This window comes from Polypterus senegalus, chromosome 8, assembly GCF_016835505.1.
Source record: "Polypterus senegalus isolate Bchr_013 chromosome 8, ASM1683550v1, whole genome shotgun sequence".
NCBI lineage: Eukaryota > Metazoa > Chordata > Cladistia > Polypteriformes > Polypteridae > Polypterus > Polypterus senegalus.
Genome location: NC_053161.1, coordinates 154,261,896 through 154,277,461, shown reverse-complemented (window position 1 = coordinate 154,277,461; position 15,566 = coordinate 154,261,896). Strand labels below are relative to the sequence as shown.

The window sequence follows — 15,566 nt, the reverse complement described above, 5'->3', positions numbered from 1 at the left end:
TACTGTTTTTATTATGGTTTTCTTTCTTTTTATTTCATACATTTCTAAACCTGCGTTACCCTGAATAGGGTCATGGGGGAGCTGCAGCCCAATCCAGCTAGCATTTGGAGAACGACAGGAACATTCCCCTACTCAAAGCATCATGATGCTCCAACAATGATGGATGGATCAAAAGGCAGAAGTCTTCATGACCATCATCATCATCATCAAGTCCTTCCATAAGAACCCTAAATCCAAAGAGGACTGTTTCATTTATGTTAGGTAGAATGCCCAAAGGGGACTGGGCAGTCTAATGGTCTGGAATCCCTGCAGATTTTATTTTTTTCTCCAGCCGTCTGGAGTTTTTTTTTTGGTTTTTCTGTCCACCCTGGCCATTAGACCTTACTCTTATTCTATGTTAATTAATGTTGACTTATTTTATTTTTCTTACTGTGTCTTTTATTTTTCTATTCTTCATTATGTAAAGCAATTTGAGCTACTTTTTGCATGAAAATGTGCTATATAAATAAATGTTGTTGTTGTTGGACAGGGCAGCAGTCCATGGTAAGGTGAACACACAAGCACAGAGATACACACACACACATCAGGGCTAATTGTCCTTGTCAATCCACCTGACCTGCATGTCTCTGGACTGTGAGACGAAAGCGGATCACCCAGATGAAAGCCACCGGGACAGCTGGAGAACATGCAAAACCCATGCAGGGAGGAGCCAGGATGTGAACCCTATATGTTACCCACATACAATTCTGTAATTAATATATTTTGTTTATTAATCAATTCATATTGTATGGCAACTCTGCTTGTTATTGTCCTTTTTGAGCCAATGGGGGGACCTGATGTAGCAGTTGAGGATGGTGGGGCTGCCCATGGCCTTTATAAAGACCCAAGAGCCTAGTTATTGTACTTTGGTCATTTGGCCTAGTTTAGATTTCTCTGATTTTGTAAGTGCTTTTTATTTATTTTTTTCCCTTCTTGTTTTGAGCTCTTGCAATTATCATTGGTTTTCAGATTTTTGGATTTCCTATTTAGTGTTGGTCTTTTTTGGTTTGCCTAGTTTTGCCAATTTCATATTATCTTTTTAGATGTTCTTTTTGTTCTAATGAACTCTTTAATTAAAAAGAAACTTTGTTTTGGTTATTTGGGCCAGAGGTGTAAAGGTTCCCCTATCCCTTTTGGGACTCTTAAGCTTTGACTCCTTTTTTTTTTTTGTTTTTTATCTTCACTAGTAGAACACATAGGCCTCTGATCCTTAAAAGTCAGTTGAGAAGGATGTAGTCCAACAAATATCGATATAGGGCTTTAAAAGCAACATTTGTAAATGGGTGAGAGCTGTGAGTGGTAGAAGATCTGTTTGCGTCCAGGGAGACATGTGAGTGCGTTAGTCAGGGTCATAGTCTGGCCTGTCGATCGGCCAAAATGTCAAAACGTTTTTTTCTATGGCTTCCATTCAGGCCTTTATCTTCCTTTGCCATCTACAGTAGCATCTTTTCATTTAATGTCATTGGCTGGCAGTGAATCGTTTCATGTGTTTGGTTTGATGGCATGCAGTGCTACCAGGTTTTGGTTTTCTTCATGGCACTGCTTTGCTTGCACTTTTTTTTTGCGATGAAGTGCGTCTAGTGTACTTTATCGTCAGTAGATGGCGCTGTATTTCTTCCAGTCGTTGGCGTGCTTGCTCTGAGCAGTGAGTTTCATGTGAGCTCAGTCTTTCTAACACACCGGTGAGGCCTCACAGTTTTGGTCTCCAGGCTACAAAATGGACATAGCAGCGCTAGAGAAGGTCCAGAGAAGAGCGACTAGGCTGATTCCAGGGCTACAGGGGATGAATTATGAGGAAAGATTAAAAGAGCTGAGCCTTTACAGTTTAAGCCAAAGAAGATTAAGAGGTGACATGATTGAAGTGTTTAAAATTATGAAGGGAATTAGTCCAGTGGATCGAGACTGGTATTTTAAAATGAGTTCATCAAGAACATGGGGACACAGTTGGAATCTTGTTAAGGGTAAATTTCACACAAACATTAGGAAGTTTGTCTTTTTACACAGAGTCATAGACACCTGGAATAAGCTACCAAGTAGTGTGGTGGACAGTAGGACTTTAGGAACTTTCAAAACTCAACTTGATGTTATTTTAAAAGAATTAAGTGGATAGGACTGGCGAGCTTTGTTGGGCTGAATGGCCTGTTCTCGTCGAGATTGTTCTAATGTTTCACAGGGAGCATGTATGATTATGGCTGTCAAGACACACACAACCTGCGGTCACACCATGCAGTGTGCCAGCACCTTTGTCATCAGTGGAAGGCTGTAAAGACTTGGAGTGGGTAAACAAATGTCTGACTCTTGCGAGCGGCAAAGACAATCAGCCCGTTTGTGTAACGCTGGTCGCCATCAGCACCTGTCGCCATGTTGTGTATCCCATCCGGGTTGTGGCAGGCACTCATGTTGGATGGAGCAGGTGTTGTATGCGCATGAACAGAAATAGTCTCAATCACTCTGCTGCGGTTATTGTGAGAATGTCCAATTGGTGAAGTTGGTCTCATGGGTCCCCGCTTGGCTGTACTTGACGTGCCAGTGATGAAGTACAGTGTGCGCTGTTGGCCTTGCTGGTTAGTGCTGTGTAAATCATGGCCACTCTGGGCCACATGTGTAATTGAGAGATCACATTTAGGTTAGGGCAGTGGTGTGTTCGGTTTACCGTAATTATCGTGTCAGATATGTATGAGGTAGCGCATGGGGGTGCATGATTGTGCGTATCCTGTGAGCTGCAGAACATTATTGCGTCTCTGGCAGCCATGCAAGGGACTTGAATCCCAATTTGTGTCAGAACTGCAGTGTGATTGGTCGGCTGTACTTATCCTGAGCAGCACAGTGGCATGCGAGACTGTGCCTACCCTGTAACATCAGGTGCGCCGTTACATCTCTGTCACTTGTGTGGCCCAATTTCTGTCCCACCATCCCAAGATCTTGAAGACCAGAAGCTGCACTGCATGTGTCATGGCATAGGCCGTCGACTAAGACCAAGATCAGGCTTCAAAGGCCATGGGTACACGGGTTTTTGTTTGACAGACAGACAAGCCTAACAATTTTATAAATGTAGACTAACATTTTTGGGTAAAGAAGTTTAAAAAAAATCCAACTGCTTTAACTAGTCTTAAAAATGAATAACCAGCATGGGGGCGCATCTGCTTTGTTTGCTTGAGTCTAGGACGAAGATAAAGATGAGCCGCCTCACAAGCACTATACTGTAAATTTAAGGTCAAATATATGTGATTAAGCACAAGTAGTCCAAGATATGGGCAGTCAATGGGTGGCACACTTTGATGCAGCCTTGTCTTTAAGAAACAAACGTACGAGATTAATCATTACTGATCTCTGATGCAAACAGCCAGCATGGAGGTGTGCATTAGTGTCACTCTGATTTAGAAGAAATATTAAAAATAAACAATTGTCTATGGTGGGACTGAGACAGGTACAGCCGGCAGTGTACGTACCTCTTCTTAAATATGTTTTTCCACACACAGAGAGGAAGCACATTCATCACCACTGGTCTCAGATAGCAGCCATCAAGCAGGAGACGCAGCTCACTGTCACTGCGTATTTCAAATTACAGTTAGGTCTATAAATATTTGGACAGAGACAGCTTTTTTCTCATTTTGGTTGTTCTGTACATCACCACAATGAATTTTAAATGAAACAACTCAGATGCAGTTGAAGTGCAGACTTTCAGCTTTAATTCAGTGGGTTGAACAAAACGATTGCATAGAAATGTGAGGCAACTAAAGCATTTTTTTAACACAATCCCTTCATTTCAGGGGCTCAAAAGTAATTGGACAATTGACTCAAAGGCTATTTCATGGGCAGGTGTGTTCAAGTCCGTCGTTATGTCATTATCAATTAAGCAGATAAAAGGCCTGGAGTTGATTTGAGGTGTGGTGCTTGCATGTGGAAGATTTTGCTGTGAACAGACAACATGCGGTCAAAGGAGCTCTCCATGCAGGTGAAAGAAGCCATCATTAAGCTGCGAAAACAGAAAAAACCCATCCGAGAAATTGCTACAATATTACGAGTGGCAAAATCTACAGTTTGGTACATCCTGAGAAAGAAAGCAAGCACTGGTGAACTCAGCAACATGAAAAGACCTGGACGTCCACGGAAGACAACAGTGGTGGATGATCACAGAATCATTTCCATGGTGAAGAGAAACCCCTTCACAACAGCCAACCAAGTGAACAACACTCTCCAGGGGGTCGGCGTATCGATATCCAAGTCTACCATAAAGAGAAGACTGCATGAAAGTAAATACAGAGGGTGCACTGCAAGGTGCAAGCCACTCATAAGCCTCAAGAATAGAAAGGCTAGATTGGACTTTGCTAAAGAACATCTAAAAAGCCAGCACAGTTCTGGAAAAACATTCTTTGGACAGATGAAACCAAGATCAACCTCTACCAGAATGATGGCAAGAAAAAGTATGGAGAAGGCGTGGAACAGCTCATTATCCAAAGCATACCACATCATCTGTAAAACACGGTGGAGGCAGTGTGATGGCTTGGGCGTGCATGGCTGCCAGTGGCACTGGGACACTAGTGTTTATTGATGATGTGACACAGGACAGAAGCAGCCGAATGAATTCTGAGGTGTTCAGAGACATACTGTCTGCTCAAATCCAGCTAAATGCAGTCAAATTGATTGGGCTGCGGGCGTTTCATGATACAGATGGACAATGACCCAAAACATACAGCCAAAGCAACCCAGGAGTTTATTAAAGCAAAGAAGTGGAAAATTCTTGAATGGCCAAGTCAGTCACCTGATCTTAACCCAATTGAGCAGGCATTTCACTTGTTGAAGACTAAACTTCGGACAGAAAGGCCCACAAACAAACAGCAACTGAAAGCCGCTGCAGTAAAGGCCTGGCAGAGCATTAAAAAGGAGGAAACCCAGCATCTGGTGATGTCCATGAGTTCAAGACTTCAGGCTGGCATTGCCAGCAAAGGGTTTTCAACCAAGTATTAGAAATGAACATTTTATTTCCAGTTATTTAATTTGTCCAATTACTTTTGAGCCCTGAAATGAAGGGATTGTGTTAAAAAATGCTTTAGTGGCCTCACATTTTTATGCAATCGTTTTGTTCAACCCACTGAATTAAAGCTGAAAGTCTGCACTTCAACTGCATCTGAGTTGTTTCATTTAAAATTCATTGTGGTAATGTACAGAACCAAAATTAGAAAAAAGTTGTTTCTGTCCAAATATTTATGGACCTAACTGTAAATATGACAGATTTGGCTTAACCGGACTGGAGTTTGATAAACCTCTATATGATTTTCTCTGTATGGACCTAAATGGACAATTAACTAAAACACAGAAACTCGGTGCTGATTACCAATCATGGTGCCTCTGACACTAAATAGCTATTTATTTAACAGTTTATCTTAATGCTTAGATTAATAAGATGGAGTCTAAACATACATTCCATAGTGTTACGTTCATTCTGTTATTGGTTCAACATACATCATATAAAATGCATTTTTACGGGAAGTGATAAAACACTCACTCTTCCTCCTGGAACCCCCAGTGCCTTACCTCAGTGGTCACCTCCGTAATGCCAAACTGGACTAGACTCCTGTGAAGAACGTTGATGTTGAGGGAGCGGATGACTTCATCAGAAGGCAAGGGGTCCATCATGCCAGGCTTATCCGGAGGAGGGGAAACGTACAGCTCAATGCAGTTCTTTCTTTTCTGTGAAACCAAACATAAGTTGAGAAAATTTTGGTGATCACAAACAAAACAATCACCTGATTAATAACATAATTTGTCTTGATTTGCTCGATCATTAGGGATACTAGTCTTCATTGAAGATTCCTAATAAAACTCTTCACAGGTAAAGCACAAGTGTTTACCGGTTTCCCCTTAGCCACTAGGAAGGCACATTTCCCACCTCATTGTGAGGTTCACTGTGGTGTGCCCACTATGATCTCCAGTGTCACTAACTGGAAATCAGTGGGCTCCTCTAACTACTTGAATGTCTCACATGGTATCTTGTGATGGTGAAAGGTGCTATAGATAATAATGACTGATTGATTTTTTTGGCCTCCACTTTCACATGTTATCAAGATGAGGTTGTCTGAAGAAATAACAGGCTGATACAAAAGCAAATTTTGGGGTGCCAACCTGGCTGCCCCCATTTACTGATAAGGAAAACAAAAACAGCATGCAATGGCATCAAAAAGGAGTAACTGTCCATAACAAATAATATAGCAAGAATTTTAATGAGCAGGCTGTGAAGCTCCTCCCCTTAGGTTGCTTGAACCAGAAGTGACGCCTCCTTCTGGGTGCCCTTCGATTTATGGCCCAGGGACCAGAAGGGGCGGAGTCAGTTGCCCTAACTGGGAGGTTTCTCTACACTGTGGAGGAAAAACTAAGACAAGGCAGTTAGTGTCAGTGCCCCCTTCTTGGCTTGGAGTGGTAGCACATACCTGTGAAGAACTCTGAGGGTGAACTTCTGATGCACATATGTGAAAAAGTGCAGTTTTGCCAGCTGGTGAGTAGTTCTGCTCACAACTATCATTAAGAGACGTAAACGCTGTCTGTCACCAAGACCCAACTATTGTCTGAACTCTTAAACGCCATTCAGAAAAAGTCATTGAACGTGGCTTAATGTCTTTGCCCTTTTGGCCCTGGATTTTCTGTTCTTTTGGGAAAAATGATTTTGGGTGATATTCTAGGAAGCTCAAAAATGAAAAAGCAAAAACAAATATCACTATTGTTATACAGTAGCTGCCAAATACTTCAGTCTTCTTGAAGAAATAAAATTGAAAGTGGAGCTTCATACTATGTGGTGCGCACAGTCCGGAAGCGTCCATTTTCACTTCAGTGTTTCGTGGACTGTATGCCAGTCTCTCCAGTCTCCGCTAAAAGTAGCACACCCAGTTCCAATGGCTGCAAATGGACCTGTGCTTTACAAAAAAGGCTGCATATTTGTGTACTAGTAATAGGATTTTGGGACTGAAAGGGTTAGGTGATGGGGGTCAGAGTTTAACACAAGGGCATGTTGGAAATGTGGACCTCTGGTGGCAACAGCATTCAGATGGAATCTCTGCAGCTGCCCAATTAAAAGAATTCACTCAGAAACAGGCAAAGAAAAGGACCAGTCCACCACTTACAATTCTGCTCACAATATTTCATACAATTATTAATATGAATGAAACACATTAGTAATGTGCTTTGATCTACAGGCACCCTGTTTTTTTTCCAGTTGCTGGTACAGGCATCTGGATTGAATTAATGGGGTTTTTGACAGAGTGGGCTTGAACCCATTACAGCAGCTGTGATTACAAACACCGTCCTCCATAATGTTTGGGACAAAGAGACATTTTTCCTTAATTTACCCCTCTGCACCGCAGTATAAAATTAAACATCAAACAATTCAGACTTTCATTTAAGGGGATTTGTAAAGGAGGGATTTCTCCTTGACTTTGCAAAAGGTCAGTGGCTGCGAATCGCCTGATTCTGGTTCCAGCACCCTGTGCTGCATCATTGGACTTGGTACTGCAGTATTGGTGGTGCGATGAAGGAGACAGATCACATCCTCGTGGACAGATGCTGGAGTCCCCTACAGAACTGCAGGGTCTACAGAAGTGCCCAGTTTGTGATTTCTGACCACAGACTTGTTTTTCTTACTCTGAAGATCCATCTTAGGTCCAGTAGGCTACCACCTACTAGGAAAATGAGGCTGGACCTGGCTGGACTCGAAGACCAGGCTGTTTCTGATGAGTCTGCATGCAGTTTGTGTGAGGAACCTGCAGATTTGGGTGCAACTGCCGATCATAATGTGATGTAGGGTACCTTTCGTGACAAGACCCTGAAGATTGCTGAGGGTTGTGTTGGTGCTACCGGTGTTCCCAGAAGGAGATGTTTCATCTCTAGTGTTTTGTTATTTATATCTATACATATACAGTATTTACTGACGAATGTGCTGTAGCTCTGATCTTGGAAAGTACCCTGACATCTTGTTCACAACTGAAAGGTGCTAGATTTGGGTTTTCATTACACCATCGCGACACGTAAAGCACCCTGAAATGGAGTCCCCTATTGAAAGGTTTTAGATTTAATGGAGCTTGCTTGTTACTGTATATTTTATTGATGCAATTGTATTTTAGCTTTGTACATGTAAAGCATGCTCAAAAGGATGATGATTTTACCTCCACCTCTGTTGCCCTCCCCTGGGGGGTGCCACACGGGCTCCATCCTGAGACCTCTTCTATTCTCTTTGTAACTATTGCCACTCGGCGCTACTGTATTTTCCAGAAACATGGTATTTCTTTTCATCTTTATGCAGACGACTGTCAGGTTTATTTCCTTCTGAAGCACCCTGGTCCATGCTCTGTCCAGCCCCTGCTTGATTGCCTTATGGACATCTGGAGTTGGATGGCATTAAAGTTACTACATTTTATTGAGAACAAGACGGAAGTCATGCTGTTTAGGCCCAATGGCACCACTGGGACCCCCTGCATCAACCTTTCCACTGTGGCTCAATTTGAGAAATCCATGATAACAAGTTTTGGTGCGAAAATGGATTCTGCTGTAAAACTTGATAGCCATGTGAACGCAGTGGTAAAATCTTACTTGTGAACGCAGTGGTAAAATCTTACTTGTGAACGCAGTGGTAAAATCTTACTTTTTCCAGTTGAGGCGGCTGTCACAAATCAAGCCAGTTTTGTCTAAATACAACTATGAAACAGTGATACGTGCTTTTATAACCTCTCGCCTAGATTACTGCAACGCGCTTCTTTTTGGAATTAGCCAGGCCTGAACTGGTGCAAAATGCCACTGCTCGATTTTTAACTGGCACCAGCAAGCATGAGCACGTTACCCCAATTTCGGCTTCCCTTCACTGGCTTCCAGTTCATTTTTGAATCCATTTTAAGATTCTCGTATTTGTTTTTAAATCCTTTAATGGTGGTTCCCCATTTTATCTGTCACAACGGCTGCACCCTTATGTACGGTCTCGCCCTCTCAGGTCAGCAGACCAGACGCTTTTACTTGTTCCTAAGACACGATGCAAACTTCGAGGTGATCGGGCTTTTTCAGTTGCAGCTCCAAAACTCTGGAACAGGTAGGCTCCTTCACTTGCTATCTTTAAATCGTATTTAAAAACATACTTGTACTCCCTGGCCTTTGACCCACTGTGACATGTTGACTATCTGTGTACTTTTTATTATGAATTTCTTCAGCTCTTATGTGTTTCGGTTTCTTTTACCCTTTGGTTATTGCGTGTCTGATATGTTGGGTTTTATTGTACAGCACTTTGGTCAGCCTTGATGTTGTTTTTAAAGTGCTTTATAAATAAAAAAATAAAAGGAGATCACTACTGAAAGGCACTATATTAAATAAATGCTGTCTGTTAAATATTCATGCTTTGTATTTTAAAGTAACCAGAGATGATGTTCTCTACTGAAATATCCTATATTATTATTATTATTATTATTATTGTTTGTTAAATGTGAACTAGAGGCAGCACAGTGGTCCCACTGCCCCTCAGATCCTCCGTTTTCCACTTTTGTGCCTCCTGTTTTTCTTTCCATCATGCTTGTCAATGATGTCTTCTGTTTTATTTATTTATTTCCTTTTGTTTTTTTTACAGACCCATCTAGAGGGCCGTGTGGTGAACCAGAAGCTGTCACCTAAGCTCGAAGCAAATTGTGCACTGCTGCTCTCTGGGCCATTAAGTGCATTTATCCTCCAAGAATCCAATTTACAGATAATCACCAGAGCAGCTTTAGACGTGTTGTAAAAATGTCAAAGGGAGCCATTCAGATGAAGTGCAGCATCGGCGTGACAACAGTCAGGGCACACTCTCTCTGAGGCAGTGACACACAAGACATCTTCTCTCTGCCGTCTAATTGGGGAAATGAATTCAAGGAGTGCGGCCTTTCAGTCCTGGGGCAATCATCTCTGTCACTAAGCAAATGTATCGGTGTGATACATTTGTGATATACAGGAGGACAGTGGAAGATGGCCTCCCAGACACTAGTGTTCCCCTTGCATGCTGGGTAGCTACATCCCTTCTGGTGACGGTCTCAAAGTGAGGGCCTGGGCTGTTCACAGTAGCCTCCTTTAAACTCCTACTTGCCTGGACCAAGGGCATTGATGATCTGGGTGAGGACAGACTGGGTTTGTAGATAAAGCTATCTTCATGAGTGGCTCTTAGGATGGAAACACAAAGAAATCATACAAGACCCCACTGTGCACTACAGTAACATGATAATTAAACAAGTGGCCAGTCAAGAGACACGGTGCCAATCCTTGGCTTGAAAAATACCAAGAACCATTTTAGACGTACAGTGTGACCACCACTGGCAAATGTGTTGAAACGCATTGGGTCCTCATCAACACTTCACTGTCTAATTCACACCAACTCATTCCACCTACTAGAACCGAAGAATTGTGGGTTGTGGGGTAAAGTCCTGTACCTGTAAATACACCTGGATTGTCAGCCATGAGCAAAGATGCACCTCTAAGATAACTACTTCTAGAAAAGTTAATAAACTATGGCACGTGTAAGTTGGCATCCTGGCTGGGATGAATGATGTTTTCTCATTCGGCCATTATATACAGAAGGACAGTGGAAAATGGCTTCCCAGACACTAGTGTTCCCCTTGCATGCTGGGTAGCTACATCCCTTCTGGTGAAGCTCTCAAAGTGAACTCTACTGTTCACAGTAGCCTCCTTTAAACTCCTACTTGCCTGGGCCAAGGGCATTGATGATCGTGTTGAGGACAGACTGGGTTTGTAGAAAAAGCTATCTTCATGAGTGGCTCTTAGGCTCTTATATACAGAAGGACAGTGGAAAATGGCCTCCCAGACACTAGTGTTCTCCTTGCATGCTGGGTAGCTGCATCCCTTCTGGTGAAGCTCTCAAAGTGAGGGCCTGGGCTGTTCACAGTAGCCTCCTTTAAACTCCTACTTGCCTGGACCAAGGGCATTGATGATCGTGGTGAGGACAGACTGGGTTTGTAGAAAAAGCTATCTTCATGAGTGGCTCTTAGGCTCTTATATACAGAAGGACAGTGGAAAATGGCCTCCCAGACACTAGTGTTCTCCTTGCATGCTGGGTAGCTGCATCCCCTCTGGTGGAACTCCCCTTTCTTCACCCACAGGGCAGCATGGGAAGTGTAGTCCCAATGGTTGGTACTGTTGAAGTACTTGGGTGCCACCAGGGAGAGCTGCTAGAAAGACATTCCCCTTTCCTTTGAAGGTTCCTCCTGACTTGGAAGTGCTTTTTGGTAGCAATATTGTTGCACGAGAGATACTCTGAGGTCCAAGCATAAAAGGAGGTGGAAGTCTGAGCTAGGAGTGGAACAGAGCAAAGCTCAACTGGGAGGAGTGAAACAGAAAGAATTAGACTGGTGTTTGTGGGAACTCAAAGGAACAGCCCGTAAAAGGTATGTCTTTAAATGAATGAGTGTTTTGAACCTGGGGCTGTGTTTGGTGAAGTTGTGTCTGTCTATGGGGTTGTGGTTCTGTCACATCCTGTACAGGTCACAATATTTACACACGTGTGGTATACACTGTAAAGTTGCATGAAAAAGATTGCATTCACCAATGATGTTGTGGGGTTTCTGGTTTTTAAAATTAATTTTTCAAATGAATTATTAGAGAAGCTGTTGTGCAAATAAGCGATGTGCGCAATTAATGTGCTGCCTTTCGAAGGGAATAATGGGAATGCAGATAGGAAATGAATGGAGAAATTGGCTGGGAGTGTTCAAAAATGGAATGGAACTTTGTCAGGAGCCACGTGGAGCAGGGACGTGTGGTCAGGGGAGGCCCTGACCTGTCATTATGAAAAATAAATAAACTGATAAAGATAAAATAAATGTGTCCACTGGTCTGTGCTATAAATTTGTTTTCTGTATGATTCCAATAATTTTGATCATTTTTATAGTCAAAATCACTGATTTTGGGTACTACTGTTCAGATACAGGGGAGAAATGCGAGGTGCAGCAGCAATGAGCCTCACCTCGAACCGCGCTCTTCTTCACACACGGGGATGATGCGTGCGATTGGTGCGTGCCTGTTACTGTCTGTCTCTCTCTTTACGTCACCAATATAATGTTTGCAGACACGTTTATTATACACCCTGACTTTCCACAGTCTGGCTAACATCTTTAATGAATGCGTGTGACATATTTAGTCTTGCTGATTGGACACCTGTGAAAAGGCACAAGGTAAGGCAGACAGTACCGTGCCACACTGAAGGGGGCGCATGTGAGCACAACAGGCGCTCGTTGCTGCTGTTCTTCTACGCAGAGGCGCCAATAAGTTAGCGATATCAGAAAGTCGAGTGCTCTGCAGCGGTCCGTTTATTTTTAGTTTATGTTCCGACTGACTGCCAAAATGGAAGATTAACATTTTTAAAAATAAAGGAAAAGAAGGAGGATAGGCGCATGGGCTTCATTTACAAATAAAGGTAAGGCCATAAATGTTTTTCAATTTTATAAAAAATGGGATCAGACTAGGAAAAAAAACAACTAAATATTTAAAAACTAAATTTTGACCTTAAATAAAATATTCTTTTTTTTTCTTCTTATCCTTTTGTTGAACAGTCTGTATTACAATTGATTAGAAATTTAAAAACAACTAAATATTTCAATTAAGGTTGAAATTGAAATCTGCTTTTTTTTTGTATATAGCTCTATACTTTCATTTGTATTGAATGAGTGTGAATTGTGGAATTGCATATTTAGAGCACACGGAGGGTGCAGAACAAATGTGCTCTCTCCGCTCTCTTTTGCCGCTATAAATGTAACATTCTTTCTTAGCCAAATATGTACCCCTTACTTATGTATGCGTGTAAAAAATGATGATGAGATTTGAAATATAACCAGTAGTCAATGAGCATGCTGGCTGCCAGCTGACTAGTGAATAAGCTACTCTTTTGGGTTCATATATTTGTAAATCTGAATCTGAAGGAGTCAGTGCCTCACCAGTCATGAACCTCACCGCACATCACCGGCCAGGAGTGAGACTGAGAAATTAGTACCACACAGACCTATGGGTCAGACCCCATGCTGGACTAGTGGACCATAAAGAAGTCACGTTATCTGCCCCTGATTTAGGGTTGATTTAGGGAGTGCCAATCCTGCCACCAACCCTCAAGTTTTCCCTGTAAGTTGGAGGACCTGCTTGAAGGGCTGGACACAGCTTAACATCATACCCAGGTTATTATGAATGTAAGTATGTATTTAAACACAGAAGTGATCCAAAAAGGAAGATACAGAAAAATAGGCAAGACCCCACATGTAAAACAGGAGAACCACAGGGTATTTCCAAAAAGTGCAAAATGAACAATGAAATTCCAAAAACAGGCAAGAAGTGGAAGAACAGGAATCAAGGAATGTATCAACTACATTTACATGTACTTATATGGCTGACACTTTTATCCAAGTTAAACAACATCTATGATACAATTGGTTCCATTTCTTTTGGTTTTCCAATTGAAGCACTGTAATAAGAGTATTAATAAGTTTAATATGTCACTGTGCTCTGTGCAAATATATCTTATAAATCTGCCTTTTTCTACTCACATGCACAGTTGACACAGAGCCAGATTTAGCACAGGGGTTTAACATACAGTATAACAACTGCTAGGCAAAGCATAAGAAGACAAGACAGAAAAAGACAGCTTGAGAAACATGCAGTCAGACTGCGGACTGTTGTATCCTATTTTTCGTCTGTCAGAGTCAGAATGAAATTTTATCCTCTTTGCCTTGTTTGGAATTGTACTATTCACCTAAGTGGGGGCCTGCACGTGAAGAAACAGTATAAAGCCTTGGAACATTGCCCGGCACACCTTTGAAGCCGACAGACAGATGGGAGATAACATTATCTGATCCTGAAAATCCTTCCAACGCAGCGGAGAAAATGGTAGACTCTACACATCAGGCCCCCCACTCCCGAACTGGGTTCTTGCCATTGACTTCCTTCAACCGTTATGCAGCATAAGCCGTCATTAAAGAAACCTAAGTTATTTCTCCTACATTATGTGATTCTTACCACCGTATGACTAAGGGAGGGGTATCATCTTTTTATATCACATCTATATGGATCTGGGTTATGTAAAATGCTGCAATTACAAAAGAACTCATTCCCAGGGAGGTAACGCCCCCAGTTGGATACAAGCATAGGCAGGTCAAGTGACTTGTTCTTGGTCACCCAGTGTCAGGATCTGAACCCACAACCTCAGGAATTTAAGGCCAAAGCCTTAATTACTACACCACACTAACAAAACAAAGGTACAGGTCAAAAACACAGAAGATGAATTTAAAGTAGCTCAAGATAGGCAGTGGCAGAGGTACGAAACCTAATTTTCAAGTAAAACAGCATCGAAGAGCCCCCCATTTACGGCCCCTGCACTCCCATTATCCCATTAGCATTACAAACACAGGGCTAAGGGCAGGACGCCAGACTATCCCAGACATGAAGGAGTGCGGCTCGTGTCCTCTCCTGACATAGTCGACCATGGACGATTTGAGGGTTTATTTTCTCCAAGAATGATATGTTTTCCACTCCTTTGTTGTCAACTGGTCATTAAGTCAGTGGAGTTCTTATTGTCATGATTTTTTGTTATATTTAACTGCTAAAATGTGCAAGTTATTAATTAAAATATTGTAAAGTTTTCTGTGATATCTTTAGTACTAGGGTGTTGTACCGTTTTAGCCATTATGAATGTAGAGAAGAGCCAAGCAAAATGACACCTTTTATTGGCTAACTGAAAAGATTACAATATGCAAGCTTTCGAGGCAACTCAGGCCCCTTCTTCATCTTGCATTATTTAAATCTGGCTCTTCGTCTGTCGCAGCGACAGCTCTGTGTACCTGGCCTGTACCAACGCTTGCTGTCTTCGGAGCATCTGCCCCCCTTCCTTCTTTCACAATAATGGTACGATCCTAGTCCGATATGTCGTTCGTGAACGAGCCGGCATTATGAGCCAATGTTCTGTGTGCCCATCCTTCTATATAAAAGCGGTCGGGATTGTCCTGAGTGCTACACGGGCGCAGAGTTTCACACACGCCCCGTCCATTTTGCAATGCACGATGGGATTTGTAGTTTCGTTTTTCCAGGTAAAAGATGATTTTCTACTCCAGACTGTGCGATATCTTCTTCTTCTTTCTTACTATAAAAAAGCGGTCGGGATTGTCCTTCCGTCCCGTGAGTGGAAAGCGTAGCGGTATTCCGCTTATCACAGACTTAACTACTTGTAGCTTGCGGGACGAAGCGACATGATGTGAGCAGAGTTCTGGTGCTCCCATCATTCCCTTGCTTTTGTGCGCGATGCGCTGGAAAAATAGACAAAATTATGTCTCTGGAAATAATTAATGTTGATCGAGTACAAATGCCTCACCGCGTAGTAAATATCAGGGGGGTTCAAAAGGGCGACCTCAATATAGAAAAAAGTTTCAATTTCATCACAAAAATAACAGAAACTACGAGTATTAAAGTAATACCGCTCAAATGCAATATAACCAAATGAATGAGTTTGTATAAAATATCAAATTGATCTACATATTGAATTG

The 15,566-nt window shown here is 42.2% G+C and overlaps 1 protein-coding gene across 1 annotated transcript in view; it reads right to left on the bottom strand.

The window, feature by feature from the left end:
* The window catches only part of ptprr (protein tyrosine phosphatase receptor type R), a 261,788-nt gene that overhangs the window by 120,903 nt on the left and 125,319 nt on the right, over positions 1-15,566 (bottom strand). Inside the window, exon 4 of the mRNA XM_039759911.1 lies at positions 5,575-5,730. Coding sequence (XP_039615845.1) covers positions 5,575-5,730 — 156 coding nt within the window. The remainder of the gene's footprint in view (positions 1-5,574; positions 5,731-15,566) is intronic.